At 39.2% G+C, this 17780-nt stretch overlaps 1 protein-coding gene across 2 annotated transcripts in view; it reads left to right on the top strand.

Moving 5' to 3' along the window:
* The window catches only part of PRDM5 (PR/SET domain 5), a 225412-nt gene that overhangs the window by 15838 nt on the left and 191794 nt on the right, over window positions 1-17780 (top strand). For both annotated transcript variants that reach the window (XM_030926048.1, XM_030926058.1), the window contains exon 2: window positions 1304-1387. In XM_030926048.1, the coding sequence (XP_030781908.1) occupies window positions 1304-1387 (84 nt within the window). The remainder of the gene's footprint in view (window positions 1-1303; window positions 1388-17780) is intronic.

The following is a 17780-nucleotide window of genomic DNA, read 5'->3' as shown; positions in this document are numbered from 1 at the left end:
AGAGGATTGCAGAGCAGGCTTCTAGCTTCTCTAAAATTGGCTATCTAACCTTTGTGTTAGTATCTCTAATGTTATGAATAGTCAACAGTCTCCCTGTTTCTTTGCTATGCCTGTGTTCAAATTACATGCAATTATAGTCTTGATTTGAGGAATCTCTGTGGGTATTTTCTGCCCCTAAGTTAACATTAAAGAAATGGTCTTCCTGGCTCTGCCAGTGTTTGTGGCTTCTCAGGACCTCTTTCTTCATCTGTAAAAGGAGGGGGGCTGGGTTAACTATTAATATTTGTAATTCCTTTAAGTGTTAAACTTTTACTATTCTCAGGAGTTGGGTGTTCTGTTGTTCATTAAGTAATTTATATATTTGAAACATTGCGTTGGTGGTTATCTTTTCTCCTTACAATGTTCATCAAAAGAGATTTTGTTGGTTTTTTTTCTTTCATCACCTCCATGTGAAGGGTAGGATTCTGCTGAAAAATAGTCATAGGCAGGTTTAGAAGCACGAGTGGCTCTGTGTCTCCTCTGCACACATTTCAATAAAACGTCTGGTTGGACAAATTCAACTCATTCCCAATGTCTCTGCAGTCCCTGCTTTGGTCACTTTAGAGAGAAAAGAGTGCTACTTGCTCATTGAACATGTCCTTAAAAGTCCCTTTAGGGTAGATTGAAGGACAGCCCATTTCCAGATTCTGATTTTAACAGAGACCAGAATTTTGTATCTCAAACTAATAACACTGGTGTTTCTCGTGCAGGTGGGCTTCAAAGCACATGCTTCAAGAAAGCCTGGTTTAAAGTGTGCCCATTTGCCTGTTTGAAAGATTGGCAGGCAAATTTAAAGTTTATTTATGAACACTCTTCCTCTGAGAATGGCAAGCCCACTTCTTTCTTGTCCAGAATATGGATGAATTTATGATTTTTATGGAAACCAGGTGATTTTCTGCCTGGTGGGCTTGTCTCTCAAGTCAGACAAAACTCAGTGCTTTTTTCAGCATCGCTTGCCAGAGGCTATGAAGAGGATTGAAACATATGAAATACAATGTCCAATACCTCGTCAGAATTTGAAAGTAAATGATGTAACCCTTTTATGTTGGTTCCTATGTTGTGGATTTAGCGTTTTAGGTTAAAAACAGATTAAGTTGGATTGTAAACAAACATTTTGTGTTGGGTAAATTAGTTAATATTTTAAAAGCGTCTCTTCTTTGGGCATGAAGATTTGCAGAAAAACATTCCAGAAGAAAAAAATAGTTCATTTTAGTATGTTGATTTATTGTACTAATCCTTGTTCAATATAATCATTGCTACTCAGGGTGAAAAGTTCGGGCCCTTTGCTGGAGAGAAGAGAATGCCTGAAGACTTGGATGAAAATATGGATTACAGGTTGATGTGGGAGGTGAGGATATGACTGTTATTTTAATGTTAAAAATATATTTCTTTTGTACCATTTAATGCATTTTTAAGGCTACATTAATTGATATTGATTCCAGTTAAGTATTTAAGTATTGAAATGTTTTAGTTTTTTTTTTTTTTTTTTTTTTTTAAGATGGAGATTTGCTCTTGTTGCCCAGGCTGGAGTGCAATGGTGCGATCTCGGCTCACAGCAACCTCCGCCCCCCAGGTTCAAGCGATTCTCCTGCCTCAGTCTCCTGAGTAGCTGGGATTACAGGCACATGCAAACATGTCTGGCTAATTTTGTATTTTTAGTCGAGACGGGGTTTTGCCACATTGGCCAGGCTGGTCTTGAACTTCTGACCTCAGGTGATCTACCTGCCTTGGCCTCCCAAAGTGCTATGATTACAGGCGTGAGCCACTGTGCTCAGCCGAAATGTTTTAGTTTTTAAAGAAAGTTTAGCTTTTTTTCTTTTCTTTTTTTTAAGAAACAGTGAACTGTTGAAATATTTTACTAGACAGTTCTTTTAGAGATCTGAAGTTCCTCATCGAAAAATAAGTTTTTCAGGTATAGTGATGTTTGAATTTCAAAATAAGCGTGCCCTGAATTTAGAACTTGACTTCTGTAAATAAGATTATACTTAATTTTTTTTATTTAGTGGTTGAAGTTCTAATTGTATAGAAACAAATCTCAGTTTCATGTTGTAATACAGGCCCGCCTTAAAATGTACCTTACCTTTAAAAATACATAGTTAAGGAGCTGTAACACTAGAGACAGTCTTTTGCAGTCTAAAGTTTCGCTTAGGCAGTGATCTGTATATACCAGTATATATCTGCATGTTATGAGAATTTTCATCCTAGTTTATGCCAATTATATTCGTTGCTGTTCTTTTCTACGTATTAGAAAAAGTACCCAAGGTATCAAAATAGGAAAGCAGCGGTGTGGACTGTTGAAACAAAAATTTGGAAAATGCAGTCCTAGGAATTATATATTCATGTATTACTTAATGACAGGGATTCATTCTAAGAAATGCATCATCAAATGAACATTGTAGAGCATATTTGTACAAGCCTGGATGGTATAGCCTACTGTATTCCTAAGCTATATGGTATAGCCTATTGCTCCAGGACTATAAGCCTGTACAGCATGTTACTGTACTGAATAATGGAGGCAGTTGGAAGACAGTGGCAAGCATTTATGGATCCAACATATCTAAGCAAGCCAGGCACAGTGGCTTGTGCCTAATTCCAGCTACTCAGGAGGCTAAGGCAGAAGGATTGCTTGAGGCCAGGGGTTGGAGCCCAGCCTGAGCGACATAGCAACCCAATCTCTAAAAAAAATATAAAAAATTATCTAGGCCTTTTGGGACATGCCTGTAGTCCCAGCTACTCAGGAGGTTGAGGTGGGAGGATTGCCTGAGCCCAGGAGTTCAAGGCTGCAATGAACTATGATCATGTCATTGCACTCTAGCCTAGGCAACAGAAGGAGACCCCTTCTCTAACAAATGAAATTGAAAAAGATCTAAATACAGAAATAGTACAATAAAAATAATGTATTATAATCATATGAGACCACCATTGTATATACAGTCCGCTGTTGACTGAAACATTGCATTGTGACACAAGGCTATTTGATAGTTTCTATGAGGAGGGTAAGAGCTGAGATACATGTAGGAGGTAGAGATTACACAGTAAGAAAAGGTTGGAAAACTGCAGTAAGGAACTACACATAGAGAGTCTCTCTGTGCTTGTATCAGTAAGGGTCTTCAGAGAAATAGAACCAAGGAAATTGTGTATATGTTTGTTTATTATAAAGTATTATCTTATGTTATTGTGGTAGTAGCAAGTCTGAAATCTGTAGGGCAGGTCCTCAGGCTGGAACTTCAGGCAGAAAGATGATGCTGCGGTCTTGAGGCAGAATTTCTTCTCCAGGATACCTTCGTTTTTGCTCTTAAGGGGTGTGACTAAATGGATGAGGGCCACACACATTATGGAGGGTGATCTCCTTTACTTACAGTAAACTGATTGTAGGTGTTAACTGCATCTACAAAATACCTTTACTCCTATATCAGTGTTTAATTAAATCAAAATACCTTTACTCCTATATCAGTGTTTGATTGTTAGATGTTAACCGCATCTACAAAATACCTTTACTCCTATATCAGCATTTGATTAAATAATTGGGTGCTATAGCCTATCCAAGCTAACACATAAAACTATCAGTGTGTTATCTGTAAGCAAAATGCATTTTTAAGGATCACCCGTATTGAAACTGCTGGGGGTAGGGAGTGGAGGTGACTGAGAAAGGATTCTGAAAGGTTTCTTCAGTACAAGTGATAGAAAACGGAAATTAATAATATAGTCCTCACTGTAATTTAAGTGGGAAATGTTATTGATATTGCCTGAATTTAGCCTGCTGTTTTGTTTACTGTTATGAACTTAAACATCTTAATGGCTTTCACTATTTTTCTATAAGGTCTTAATTTTCTCAGCAGTTAATTCTTTTACTATGAAGGTTTTTCAGAAACCAAACATTTATGTGACCAAAAAAACCTGACAACTTAGTAAGTCATAAAATGATAAAAATAATACATTTTTAACAGGTTTTTTTTCTTTTTTAAAAATTTTATTTGTATACATTTAAGGGGTATAAATTCAATTTTTAATGTGTTATTAATGGTTTTTGATACTTGTTTTGTTATCTGAAAATTTTAGTGTGATGATCACATTAATGTTTTGTGTAGCTATGAGGTATCGTTAAACAGATAATTTTTATTTTAAAAGGAAGACTTGCATATAAAACAGAATCATTTTTGTACTATTGTATAGTTGATAGTTCCACAGTACATCATCTAGTTTTGCGTTATCTATTCCTGTGGTTCTTTAATGTCTTTGCATTATTATTTTGTTTTCACACTAGTTGTCTCCAGCTCTCTCACTCTGCTACCCAAGGAGCTATTGATTTTATACATTTTTATGCTCAGGTAATGGTACACTCACATGATTGCCATTCTCTATTTCATTTTACTTCACCCTTTATGTCTGTGTTTTGAACAAGTAATATTTGTACTTGTTATACAATTCAGAAGGTAGAAAAGGGTATTGATGAAAAGTCTCTGTTCCCTTCCAGCCTGGTTTTTTCACCTGAGACCTTCTGATACATTTAACCCCTTAGTTCGTATACCTTCCCCCTCCCCTTCTGGTTCTTTTTCCTCTTGGTCTCTTCTTCATTTTGGATTGTCAGCCATTGTATTAGTCTGTTCTCATGCTGCTAATAAAGACATACCTGAGACTGAGTAATTTATAAAGGAAAGAGTTGTTTTTTTTTTGTTTTGTTTTTTCTTTTTTTTGAGAAGGAGTCTCCCTCTGTCACCTAGGCTGGAGTGCAGTGGTGCGATCTTGGCTCACTGCAGCCTCCATCTCCTGGGTTCAAGAGGTTCTCCTGCCTCAGCCTCCCAAGTAGCTGGGATTGCAGGTGCATGCCACCACACCCAGCTAATTTTTGTATTTTTAGTATAGAGACAGGGTTCCACCATGTTGGCCAGACTGGTCTTGAATTCCAGACCTGAAGTGATCTGCTGGCTTCGGCCTCCCAAAGTTCTAGGATTACAGGTGTGAGTCACCATGCCCAGCCAGGAAAGAGGTTTAATGGTCTCACAGTTCCACATGGCTGGGACGGCCTCACAATCATGGTGGAAGGCAAAGGAGAAGCAGAGGCATGTTTTACGTGGTGGTAGTCAAGAGAGTTTGTGCAGGAGACTCCCGTTTATAAAACCATCACATCTCGTAAGACTTATTCACTACCACGATAACAGTATTGGGTAAACCGCCCCAATGATTTTATTTTCTCCACCTGGCCCTGCCATTTACATGTGGGGATTATTACAGTTCATGGTGAGATTTGGGTGGGGACACAGAGGAAAACCATATCAGCCATTCCCTGCTCTGCCCAGTTGTGCAGCTGGGCAGGGGAAGGGACAGATTCTGTGGTAGGTCTTCTAGAGGGAACATTTAAAGAACAACACCTTTAGAATTGTGGAGTTATTGCTTGCTATCTTTAATCTTATCTCTTACTATGTTGAGTGAGCAAGCTGCTTCCAAACCCTGAGTTATACTATTGAAAGTCCTTTTTTATCATTGTTATTATTATTTTAGCTTTGGAGGTGCTAGGATTCAGAAAGAGCAAGATACAGGAGAATAACTGGTTCTATTGCTGGTACTATGTCTGCCCCTTGTGGAACTGTTTGAGTCTTTTCAAAGGGAGATAATGAGCCTTCCCTCCTCTGGTGAGTAAATTTAAATTGGTTATGGGAGTCATTTCTGCTATGCCCCATAGCTACGTTGCTAACCACAATGAAGCTCTCAAATGAATAATCCTTCTCAAGCCAATAGTTACATATGTCGTGGTTATGGAACATGAACCAGAACCTGGTGGTAGTGTCTGGAAAATGATGACAGGTGAGAGACCATGTGACATAACTCTTTCTCGGTTTATACCTGTATTCTGCTTAAGATGCCAATGGCTCTGGTGGACAAGGCCAAGAGCCCCTGGGGAGCCATTTCATATCAAAGAACTTGGAGGTACCAGTCAGGATTGAGCCTCCTGGTAGGTGTGAGCCTCTGTGAGCTTGGGACAGTATATGAAGGGACCTTAGGATCATGGGGAGCACTGATAGTGTTTGCTGCCACCTCTCCCTCTTTGTCCAAAGGTGTAGCTTAGAGCTTACTGATGCCCACTGCTTCAGAGCGCTCACTAGTACCTCAGTTACTTTCTGTATTGGCCATCAGGATTTGAGCGAGGTCTCTGAATAGACTGAGTATTGTGGGTCTTTAATCTTTCTTGATCACCTCTGATTTTTACCTTTCTTTTAAAATTAAGTGCTTAAGCAGAGGAACTCTGGATTTCTCAGGCCTCAGGCTTATTACAAAACTTGAGGTTAGGAACCAGTGTTTGACTGTAAATGCTTCCGTTTGACAATTTGGTGGAATGTACCCAGTTTTCTGCATTGTATTCCATTCTTACCTTAATTAGAAGTCTTTCTGTCTACTTTTTGCCAGGTGGTTTGGAGCTTGAGATATATTTCCTTCAATTCTCTACTAATTCAGACTCACTCTATGACCTATGACCTATGTTCTACTTGCTAAACTCTCAATAATTATTTGTTTTTACATCTCCAAGACATCCTCTTTCTGTAATATGTTCTTAGATATTTCAAATCGCAATTCAGATATGTTTTCTCCAGGCACTGGCTCTGTTGCGTCCAGCATATAACTTTAAGTTTTGGCACCTGTGGAATGCAGGACAGTTTGTGCATTTTCCTTGCTACCTGTTCTGACTATTATTTAGTTGTTCTAAAGTGACTACTGGTGAAGCCAGTAGCTGCTGGAATCCTCCAAACAGCTCTGCTCTGTTGGCTCTGGGTCTTTCTTTCCATTTGCAAAGTGATTCTCTGGGATTGCTTGCAATAGGTTTTGTGTGGAAACTGGCCTGATAAGTTCTCAGAAACTTGATGTTGTCCTGTATTTCCAGTGAAGTCATTCATTCTTTTTTTTTTTTTTTTTTTTTTTTTTTTTTTTTTTTTTTTTTTTTTTGAGACGGAGTCTCGCTCTGTCGCCCGGGCTGGAGTGCAGTGGCCGGATCTCAGCTCACTGCAAGCTCCGCCTCCCGGGTTTACGCCATTCTCCTGCCTCAGCCTCCCGAGTAGCTGGGACTACAGGCGCCCGCCACCTCACCCGGCTAGTTTTTTTTTGTATTTTTTAGTAGAGACGGGGTTTCACCATGTTAGCCAGGATGGTCTCGATCTTCTGACCTCGTGATCCGCCCGTCTCGGCCTCCCAAAGCGCTGGGATTACAGGCTTGAGCCACCGCGCCCGGCCGAAGTCATTCATTCTTGAACTGTACATCTGCTCTGAGATCACAAGGTCTCTGCCTCATTCTCTTTTTCCTCTCACTCATGCTGAGTCTGCATTTGCCTCTTAGTCTTTGAACATTTCTGTGGATGCAGTGGATGTTCAGTGGTGTGATCTGATGCAGGTGGAGTCATATGCCATGCCACAGTTCAGTATACTGGGTGGTCCCTCTGGAAAGACAGCTCTTACTGTGTGCAGAATCCTAAAGAACCAGATACAAACTACAATTTCAAGTAAAATATCTGAATTCTGGGTGGCATTTTCATAGAAAAAAGTTAAGCCTCTTTTACTTAAATACATTATGTCATCCATAACTTATGCTAAAAAGGCATTTATCTCAACACAAGGAACATTAGGACAAAACCAAAACAAATAGAGGTTAAACTTTGATTTTTAAAAAGGCCTGTGGCCTCGTAAGGGTTCCAGATGTAACACAATGTGGGATACACAGAGCACTGTGAGACCCATGTACTTCACCTGCACCAGCCTGACTTAATGACATTTAAAAAGCTTTGTGTGTATTTATTTTCCTACATCTATCTCCTGGATCATTCATGAGAAAACTCTTATGTTTTACATCTGACGTTAGTGTATTACCAGGGTAATTAGTCATCACAACCTACTAGATAATTGCATATTACAAAATCCAGAGTATCAAATTATCATGATTTTATTTATTTTTGTGGGCAGTTTCTGATTTTGTGGACTGGGTAAATAACATGTTTTCAAAATATAGCCATCATGGTGGGAAGAGGGTGAGGAATAAAAGACTGTGTATTGGGTACAGTCTATACCGCTTGGTTGGCAGGTACACTAACATCTCAGAATTCACCACTGTAGAATTCATCCATGTAACCAAAAACCACTTGTACCCCCAAAGCTACTGAAATAAAAACAAAAAACTTAAACATTTAAAAAAGGGTGGAGGCTTGTACATAATCTGTCACTCATTTATTTAAATACATGAGGACATATATAAAAAAGCTTGATGTACCTAAAATATAAGTGAAGGGGTAACAATAGCTGTCTCTAAGGAAAAGGAATGGGTGACAAGAAATAGAGGAGAGAGGGAGACTTTTTTATTACTATATAATCTTTTTACCTTTAAATTTTTATTGTGTATGGGCATTACCTGTTGTGTTAAACTTTTTTTAAGCAATAAACCCCCCCAAACTCCACAAAATATAGCAATTAAAAGACATCATCAGAAGATTTGCAGCTGTTTTTGTATGATTGTGAATCTCTTACAGTTATAGCAAATTATTATTTCAAAATAAGTGTACATACCAGATGAGTTGGGGCTCCTTCTGTTATTGATGGGGTTTAAGACATCCATTTATCAGTTAAAACATACATGGATTGTTTTTGGAAACTTCTTTTCCAACCCTTGACTCCCCTCTTCACTTACACACTGGTGATGGTTCTTAGTTAATAACCTCTCTTTGTCCTTGGTTATTAATTTGAACCAATGAAGAACAGGTAGGAGCCAGATGAAGATAAAATATCTACTTTATTAATGAGCATGTGTAATATTATGAAATCTATATTTGGTCCTCATCTACTTCCTTGACTTTTAACTCCTAACATCCTTGGAATCCCTAGAGTATAAGAGTGTTTTTTGTATGCTAATGAGATGACTGGAGGCTGGAGTCCCCTTGATACCCTCCAGGATGGGACTGTTTGCCAGGGAAAACAACCAGGTGATGAGAGGGTTGGAACTTTCAGCTCCGTGGGTCCCCCTCACCTCTAGGGAGAGAAGAGTGGCTGAAGGTTGGGTTGATATATTAGTGACTAATATCAGTCATACCTAGTAATGAAGCTTCCATAAAAACCCAAAAGAACTGTGTTCTGAGGGTTTCCAGATAACTGAACACATGGAGATTTCTGGAGGGTGGTGCACCTGGAGAAGGCATGGAAGCTTTGCGTCCCTTCTTTTATAGCTATGTATCACTTTTATACCTATGCCTTTTTCTCTATCTATGCATCTCTCCCATCTGGCTGTTCACCTGTATCCTTTGGAATATCCTTTAGTAATATACCTGTAAACATAAATGAAGTTTTCTCCTGAATACTTTTAGCCTCTCTAGCAAATCAATTGAACCTGCGGAGAGTGTCGTGGGAACTCCAGTCCATAGCAAGTTGGTTAAAAGTTTCAGAGGCCTGGACTTGCCACTGCCTAGTGCAGGACAGTCTTATGGGACTGAGCCTTCAACCTGTGGGATATGACATTATCTCTAGATAGATAATATCAGGATTGAATTAAATTAGAGGACACCCAGCTGGTGTGGTACTGAATAATCTGAATAATCCACCAAAGAATTGCTTGCTTGGTGTGTGATGGGGGAAACCCCACCACATTTGGTAGTAGAAGTGTTCTGAGTTGATTGTGTTGTGAGAATAAAGTAGGAGATACTGAGTTTGTTGTTTTCCTATCCCTACAGCATGCAATAATTTTCTAAGTACCTAGCTCCAGAAAAGCTGGATTGGTGACTAGGAGCCTAGGCCAGAATGGGGACTACATGCCTGGCTTCTTAAATCTTGAAGTGTGTACCAACTGTGGCAGATTGAGTCAGCAAAGTAGATTCTGAATCTATTGCCAGTCAGCTGTGTGACGAATTGTGGCCTAACTCAGACACACTTTGCAGCATAATTGGAATGGAAGATAACAGAGAACATAGGAGAGAGACAGGTCTCCAGCCTGTGTAGAAGGCACACCCTGAGTCAGCTGGTACGTCTGCTTACTACAGAGCAGGGGGTTGGGCACAGGAAATTCTGGTCCCCACTTTTTTTCTGAGGTATGGTAACCAAAGTAAGTATCAGACCCAATGACTATCAGGGTCTCAGTAATCAGCTGAAGAGAGGGAACCATGAAGGAAACCCAGAGTATGTTTATTCCAATTTATTTCTCTCATGGAGGAGGAAATAAGGAAATATGAAAAAGGGGAAGAAGGATTCTTTATGAGAACATACAGAATTATGTTCTTCTCATTTCTCATATAGAAAAAATGATGTGCTCATTTGAAATTCTTCACAAAACAAAAATAGGCATGGTGAATGACACGGGATGGAAAGAGGAGGGCTATCAGACAGTCAGACAGTCTCTAGTATGATTGCTACCCCTAGGATGCCGTAGAGCCCTTGTTCTTCTGGGACCTATGTTTTAGTAGCAAAGATAGAATTAAAACACCCCTAATAAGTAATATAGTGAAAGGTAGTGATATATGGTATAAAGAAAATAAAATAGGGCAAGAAAACTTCTGTCTGATACGAACTTGAACACATCAATATTACTGCTGATAACAACTCCAAAAGACAGGTTAAATATAAAAATAATTGGTTTAATGCCTTCAAGGGGTGTTAAAGCAAGGAGTCCTAGAGCGACTAACGCTCCAGCGAGGTGATAATTTTGGAGAGATAAACTGATAATCTGCAGTTTGTTTTCTTTTGGGGAAGTGGTCAGACTTTGCTGATTCTGGGTGTAGGCAAGAGGCTGAAAATCTGAGCTCAGCCTGTGTAGAGGGTTACTCTTTGAGGACACAGAAATAGGTAGAGCTTCTGGAAATCTTGTCGTGTTAAGCGACAATATTGGAGACCCAAAGGTACTAAAAAATGTTGCTGTCTCCTTCTTAAGACATTTGCAGAATTACGAAGCTGCATGGCAGAGTACTATAAAGTTAAGCCACGTGCTTCTGAAAAGCAAGGTGTTCTGTGGTCTCGTCTTGCTGAGGAGAGGCTTTCAGTGCATGCTATACTTTGAACTGGAAGCACCGTAGGGCTGTGGGTAGGAATATAGTACACTGAAACAGACTGAGCCTTGCCACAACTGAAGCCCCGCTGTGAATCACCTCACTCCCTGATTCATTTAAGGTGAACAGTTTCTGCTCTGCCTGATAGAAAACAGGGTAAATCTACTCCAGAGAAATATAATACCTGGATCCTCTAAACTTTCAAATATATAATATCCAGCATTTTATAAAAAATGACTAGACATGAAGAGATAGGACCGTATCACTAAAAATGATAAAAGCTGGACAATGGAAACTGACTTAAGGATGATTCAAATATTGATTGGAGTTGGCAGATGAGGACTTTGTAATAACCATGACTGTTATACTCTAGCATATGGAAGAAAAGATGAGACAAAAAGAGGGAGAGATGGAGAATTTTACTAAAATATTGAAATGTGTAAATGACAAATTTATATATTTAGAGCAAATTTATATTTCAGAGCAGAGAACTCAGTGTGTGAATTACATAGTAGGTATGACAAAGCAAAAGACAGAATGAATGAAGAGGAAAAGAAGTCAGTAGAAAATATTAAAAATGAGTTAAACAGAGACTAAATCGATATGTGAGACAGTGAAAATATCTAATATATCTGTAATGTTAGGACCTTTTAGCTTAGCAGGAGAGGAGGTAGAAAATGGGACAGAAGCAATTTTGATGGGGTAATGGGTAAGAATTTTCCAGGACTTTTAAAAAACATTATCTGATGAATTGAGGAAGCTGTATGAGCCTCAAGCAGTGTCAGTAGAAAGATGGTTACACCTACAGATATCTTAGTAAAACTACTTAAAACCAAGACAATCCTAAAAGCAGCTAGAAAAAAAGGAGACATTATAAAAGCAACAGTAAGAGTGATAGTTGATTTTTAACAGAAAAATTAAAAGATAGTAGACAACTGAATAATATTTTTAAGGTGCAAAAAGAAAATAGCTGCCAATCTAGAATGCTTTACCCGGCAAAAATATCATTAATAAAATGACCTAGTTCTTCCCATCTCTTCCACATGTGACCTAGTTCTTCCAGTCACTTCTATGTGACTGTGTGACTGGTTCTTTGGATTTGTCTAAGAATTAGCTTTAGTTTAAGGCTAAGGCTAACAGCTTAGCCTTAAATGTAAGTGTTCATTCATTCTTCAAATGAGAGTACTAAGACTACCTCCAGATCTTACCCAGAGGTAAACTTTGCTACTTTGGATTTACTGAAAGGAGGAAAAAAAAAAAAAAAAAAAACTACGGTGGCTCACTCCTGTAATCCCAGCACTTTGGGAGGCCGAGACGGGTGGATCACGAGGTCAGGAGATCGAGACCATCCTGGCTAACACGGTGAAACCCTGTCTCTACTAAAAATACAAAAATTAGCCGGGCGCGGTGACGGGTGCCTGTAATCCCAGCTACACGGGAGGCTGAGGCAGGAGAATGGTGTGAACCCAGGAGGCGGAGGTTGCGATGAGCTGAGATCGCGCCACTGCGCTCCAGCCTGGGTGACAGAGTGAGACTCCATCTCAAAAAAAAAAAAAAAAAAAAGGGCCAGGCACGGTGGCTCAAGCCTGTAATCCCAGCACTTTGGGAGGCCGAGACGGGTGGATTACGAGGTCAGGAGATCAAGACCATCCTGGCTAACACGGTGAAACCCTGTCTCTACTAAAAAATACAAAAAAACTAGCCGGGTGTGGTGGCGGGTGCCTGTAGTCCCAGCTACTTGGGAGGCTGAGGCAGGAGAATGGCGTAAACCTGGGAGGTGGAGCTTGCAGTGAGCTGAGATCCGGCCACTGCACTCCAATCTGGGCAACAGAGTGAGACTCCGTCTCAAAAAAAAAAAAAAAAAAAAAATTATATATATATATATATATATGAAATATTTAAGCACAGGGATGTTGCACAAATTGAAATACACAGACTTTACAAACAAGCCAGTGAGGAAATTTCCAAAGTAGAACAAAAATGTAACAAACTTCACACTATTTAAAAGAGGTTGCAGTTGATCTCCTGAATTTCAAATTTAGAGGTAATGTTAATCAACTATGTGCAAGTGGCTTCCCTGCTTGAGATATGAGTGAAGAGATGCTGTGCTATCTCTTTAGAATGAAAGTGACAGAATTTAAAGATATTAAATAGTATTATAGATTTTTATTTTGCTGAGAAATCTTATTTTAAAATAAAGTTCCTCGCAACAAATTTCCTCTCAAGTAGAGTGGTGGCCCATCTTCAGTGTTGACTAAAGTTAAATGGGAATCTGAGAAGGACTTGATTAAATGATTATGTCAGAAGTAAAATAAAGCTGTCTGGAAGAGGAAGCATGAAAAATCTCAGACCTTCTTCACCTGATTCACCAATGATTCTGATGCAGGTACAGGTGAATTAAGAGAGCTCATCAAAGATGCTGTTTGGGACTAGGCATGGTGGCTCATGCAAATAATTGCAGCAGTTTGAGAGGCTGAGGCGGGGGGACAGCTTGAAGCCATAATTTCTTTGTTTTTTGTAGAGACAGTGTCTTGCCACAAAGCAAGATTTTTATTTTGCTGAAAAACCTTATTTTAAAATAAAATTCTCACCAACAGATTTCATCTCAAGTAGCGTGGTGGCCCATCTTTAATGCTGACTGAAGTTAAATGGGACTCAAGAAAGAGATTGCAACAAAGCAAGACCCTGTCTCTACAAAAAATAAAGAAATTAGCCGGGCATGGTGGTACATGCCTGTTGTCCTAGCTACTCATGAGGTTGACGTGAGAGGATTGTTTGAGTCAAGAAGGTTGAGGTGTCAGTGAGTTATGATGGTGCCAGCCTGGGCTACAGAATGAGACCCTGTCTCAAAATGAAACAAAATAAAAACCTGCTATTAAAGCACAGCTTGGCTTGTTATATGATAGATAAAGAAGGGGAAGGAGAAGAATCTGATGTTCATGATGATGATGAAGAAGACTTGAAACATATTTTGATGAAGAAGATGAAGGCAGAGGGGAAGAAGATGAAGATGGTGATGATGTGGAAGAAGGAGGAAGGTTGAAGAAGAAGATGACTAATGGAATAATGATAGATTCTGACCCTCTTTTTACTTTTAGAAATTTTGCATTCTTTGGGAGCCAGTTGCCATCTCCTATTTTTTCCCCTTTTGTGCTCAGTTGCCTTGGTCTAATAAGGTCTCTTTCTCTCTCTCTTCCTGATCTGGTTCCTCACTTACTTTGTGGGAGACTCTTGAGCAAAATATAGTGGAGAAAACATCTCTTCCCATTTCTGTTCCAAGTTTCTTGTCTTAAAAAAACGTGAATGTAGTGATGTGGAACTAACACATCAACATGCACTGTGGGAAAGAAGAAAATTTTCTGCCTTTGCTTTGCTGGAAGCTGGAGGGTGCTTATCCCCTTTGCATTAGTGCACAAAATTCTTGATTTTACTCTTTCTAAAGGATTCAGAGATTACACTATGTCTTTTTGTGATTATGGACATTTAACATTATCATGTACATGCACTTTCTCTTGTTAAATTAAAAAGAAAAATCTTATAAAATGGAATTAAGTCAGGAAAGGATGGATTTCCAATGTGTTGGTATTTAGTGTTACAAGAAGAGGGGAGAAAGAATGGAGCAGAAGCAGAAATGATAATGGCTTTAAGTGGGTATTTTGATAACATGGCTTCTCCTTGTGCATGGGTAATTGAAGTTGAACTCATATTTTTAAAACAGAATTCTCTTCTAGTGATGACTTGAGCTCTACTGATTGCAAAATCATTCAAAATATGTAAGATCCTTAGAATTGACATTCTCTGTTTTAATTTTGTCCCTTTTCATTTGTAAATTCTACTTTTCTTTCCTGAGAAAGGAAAGAAGAGTCTCAGTTTTAAACCCTAAAAATACATACATGTTTCTTTTGTTTTTACAATAAAACTAAATGTATACACAAAAGATTTGATGCTGTTTTCCTCAGAACAGATAAACTTGAGATCTTCCAAATTTCATTTATAAGTAGTGTTGTCAAAATTTAAAGGCAAATAAAGATGTTTTCAAACAAGCAAAAACTGAGACTTTATCACCAGCTAACTTGCACCAGAAGAAATATTAAAGTAAAGGGAGCTCTTCACAGAGAAGGAAAAGGAATCCTGATGGAAACATGGAAATGCAGAAAGGAGTGAAAGCAATAAAGGGTAACCATACTGGTGAATAAACATAAACATTGTTGGTATTGAACAATAATAATGTTGGTTTAAAAATATATGCAATTTATATAATAAGAACAATTTGAATGGCTGGAGGGAAGTAACTGTAATTAAAGCATTCCAAATTTCTAGTAAGTAAATTTATCTAACTAGATTATCTAACTAAAATGATACTAAAATGTGATTTTAACTAAAAAGTTGATACAAGGGAAAAATAGGATGATAAAATCATTTTATTAATCCAAAAAGAAGGCAAGGAATGAGGAGAAAGAGACAACTGTGTCATATAGAAAATAGTAAGATGGTAAGTATAAACCCAATTAGATCAATAATTGTGCTACAATGATTGTGCTAAATTTAAATGGACTAAGTATTTCAATTTAAAGACTTATACTGTTAATGAATTGGACCAACAAACAAACCTGATGCCTCTTTAGAAACAATTTTAAAATTTAAAGGCTCAGAAAGCGTGAAAATAAAAGAATGAAACAAATATATTATGCAAATATGAATGAAATTAGGTTTAACCTTACTAATATTTGATAAAATGCACTTTAAGGAAGAAACTTACTAGAAATAAAGAGGGTTAATACATTTGAAGATAGATACGTTCCAAATGTTAATGCAAAAACTAAAATAATTAGTAGTAGAAATAGGCGAATGAATAATCCTAATGGGAGACTTAAGCACAACTTTCTCAATTGCTGATAGAATAAGCAGGAAAAAATAACCTGGAAAGGACATATAGACAATTCAATCAATACAATTAATACAAAATACCTAATGGACAGGTATAGAATACTGTGTCCAGTGACAGTTGGTCACGTAACACTCATGGAACACTTACCAAATTAACTATACGCTGAGTCATAGAGTGCAAGTCAACCAATTTCAAAAGATGCAGTCTCGGGGGAGGGGCCAAAATGGTGGACTAGAGACAGCACATGTGCACTGTTGACAGAAAGGAAACAAAAGGGCTAGTGAATCCTGACCCTGCAGGCCAGTCATCTGAGAAGCCATGTGGGTGTCTATCAAGGCAGCAGGGAGACAGAGCAGAGAGGAATAAAGCTGGACACCAGTCTATCGAGGTTCAGTGCAGGAGAACCTCTCAGACATAGGAAAGGGTGAGTGAATGAGAGCCTCCTGAGGTATTCATACTTCCCATAGGGACCTCTGCAAGACTGGGAACGGGAGAATCCCCCTGTACCCCCAGCACCCTGCCATTGTGCTTCTGGACTGAGGCAGAGAGCTGTCAGGATGTTTTTCAGGGGCAACTCTTGAGTCCAAGGGGACTTTAATAAGCCTTGGGTCCTGGAGCAGACCACCACTGGCACTGTAGCCCTAACAGAGGCTTCAGTCATGGGACCTGGGAGCAGTAAGATTGCTGTACTCCCCCTTCACTGGATGGGGCTTAGTGCCAACTTCTGACCCAGTGGTCCTGCTTCTGCCTGAACTTGGTGCAGCAGCAATTTTCTGCTGTCCTTGGAAGTACCCAGATGGCAGGATGGGAGCCCCCACCCACCACTGCCATTGGTAGCCAGTCAGGCAATATGTGATAGAGCTGCCAGCCAGTCAGTGGTCCCACTTATGTGTGAACTTAGCTCGCAGGCACAACCTTCTGTTTTCCTGAGAAACAACCAGACAGCAGGTAGGTGACTTCACCCTCCTCCACCTCTCATAGCCAGATGAGCCACACCCATTAGAACTTCCAGCCCAGTGGTCCTGCTTCTGCCTAAACTCTGTGGGCAGGTGCACCCCTGTGAAGCACTCAGACAGCAGAGTAGGGCTGACCTGGCAAGGATATGGCCTGTCTGCCGAGTGTGGTTCTTACCTGAGAGAGCCCTGTGGACCAGAACACTCAACACCAGGAACATCCACATTCATAAAATGAGTTCTTTTAGATCTACAAAGAGACTTAGATAACCACACAATAATAGTGGGAGACTTCAGCTCCCCACTTGACAGTATTAGATAGATCATTGAGACAAAACTGTCAGTGATGTTCGGGACCTGAACTCAACACTTGACCAAATAGGCCCAAAAGACATCTATAGAACTCTCCACCCAGAAACAACAGAATATACATTTTTCTCATCTGCACGTGGTACATACTCTAAAATTGATCACATAGGCATAAAACAATCCTCAGCACATTAAAAAAGAAAAAGAAAAACCTTAAAATCATAGTAAACACTTTCAGACCTCAGTGCAATGCAAGTAGAAATTAACAGTAAGAAAATCACTCAAAGCCACATGACTATATGGAAATTAAACAACTTGCTTCTGAATAACTTTTGTGTAAACAATGAAATTAAGGCCAAAATCAAGAAATTCTTTGAAATGAATGCAAACACAGATACAATATGCTAGAATCTTGGGCACACAGCTAAAGCAGTGTTAAGAGGGAACTTTATGGTGCTAAACATTCAAATAAAAAAGTTAGAAAGTGGCTCACGCTTGTATTCCCAGCACTTTGGGAGGCCGAGGCAGGTGGATCGCTTGAGGTCAGGAGTTTGAGAACAGTCTGGCCAACATAGTGAAACCGTGTGTCTA

Source organism: Rhinopithecus roxellana, chromosome 2 (assembly GCF_007565055.1).
Source record: "Rhinopithecus roxellana isolate Shanxi Qingling chromosome 2, ASM756505v1, whole genome shotgun sequence".
NCBI classification, from domain to species: Eukaryota; Metazoa; Chordata; class Mammalia; order Primates; family Cercopithecidae; genus Rhinopithecus; species Rhinopithecus roxellana.
Note: the sequence above shows the minus strand (reverse complement) of the source record. Positions and strands in the feature narration are given on the sequence as shown.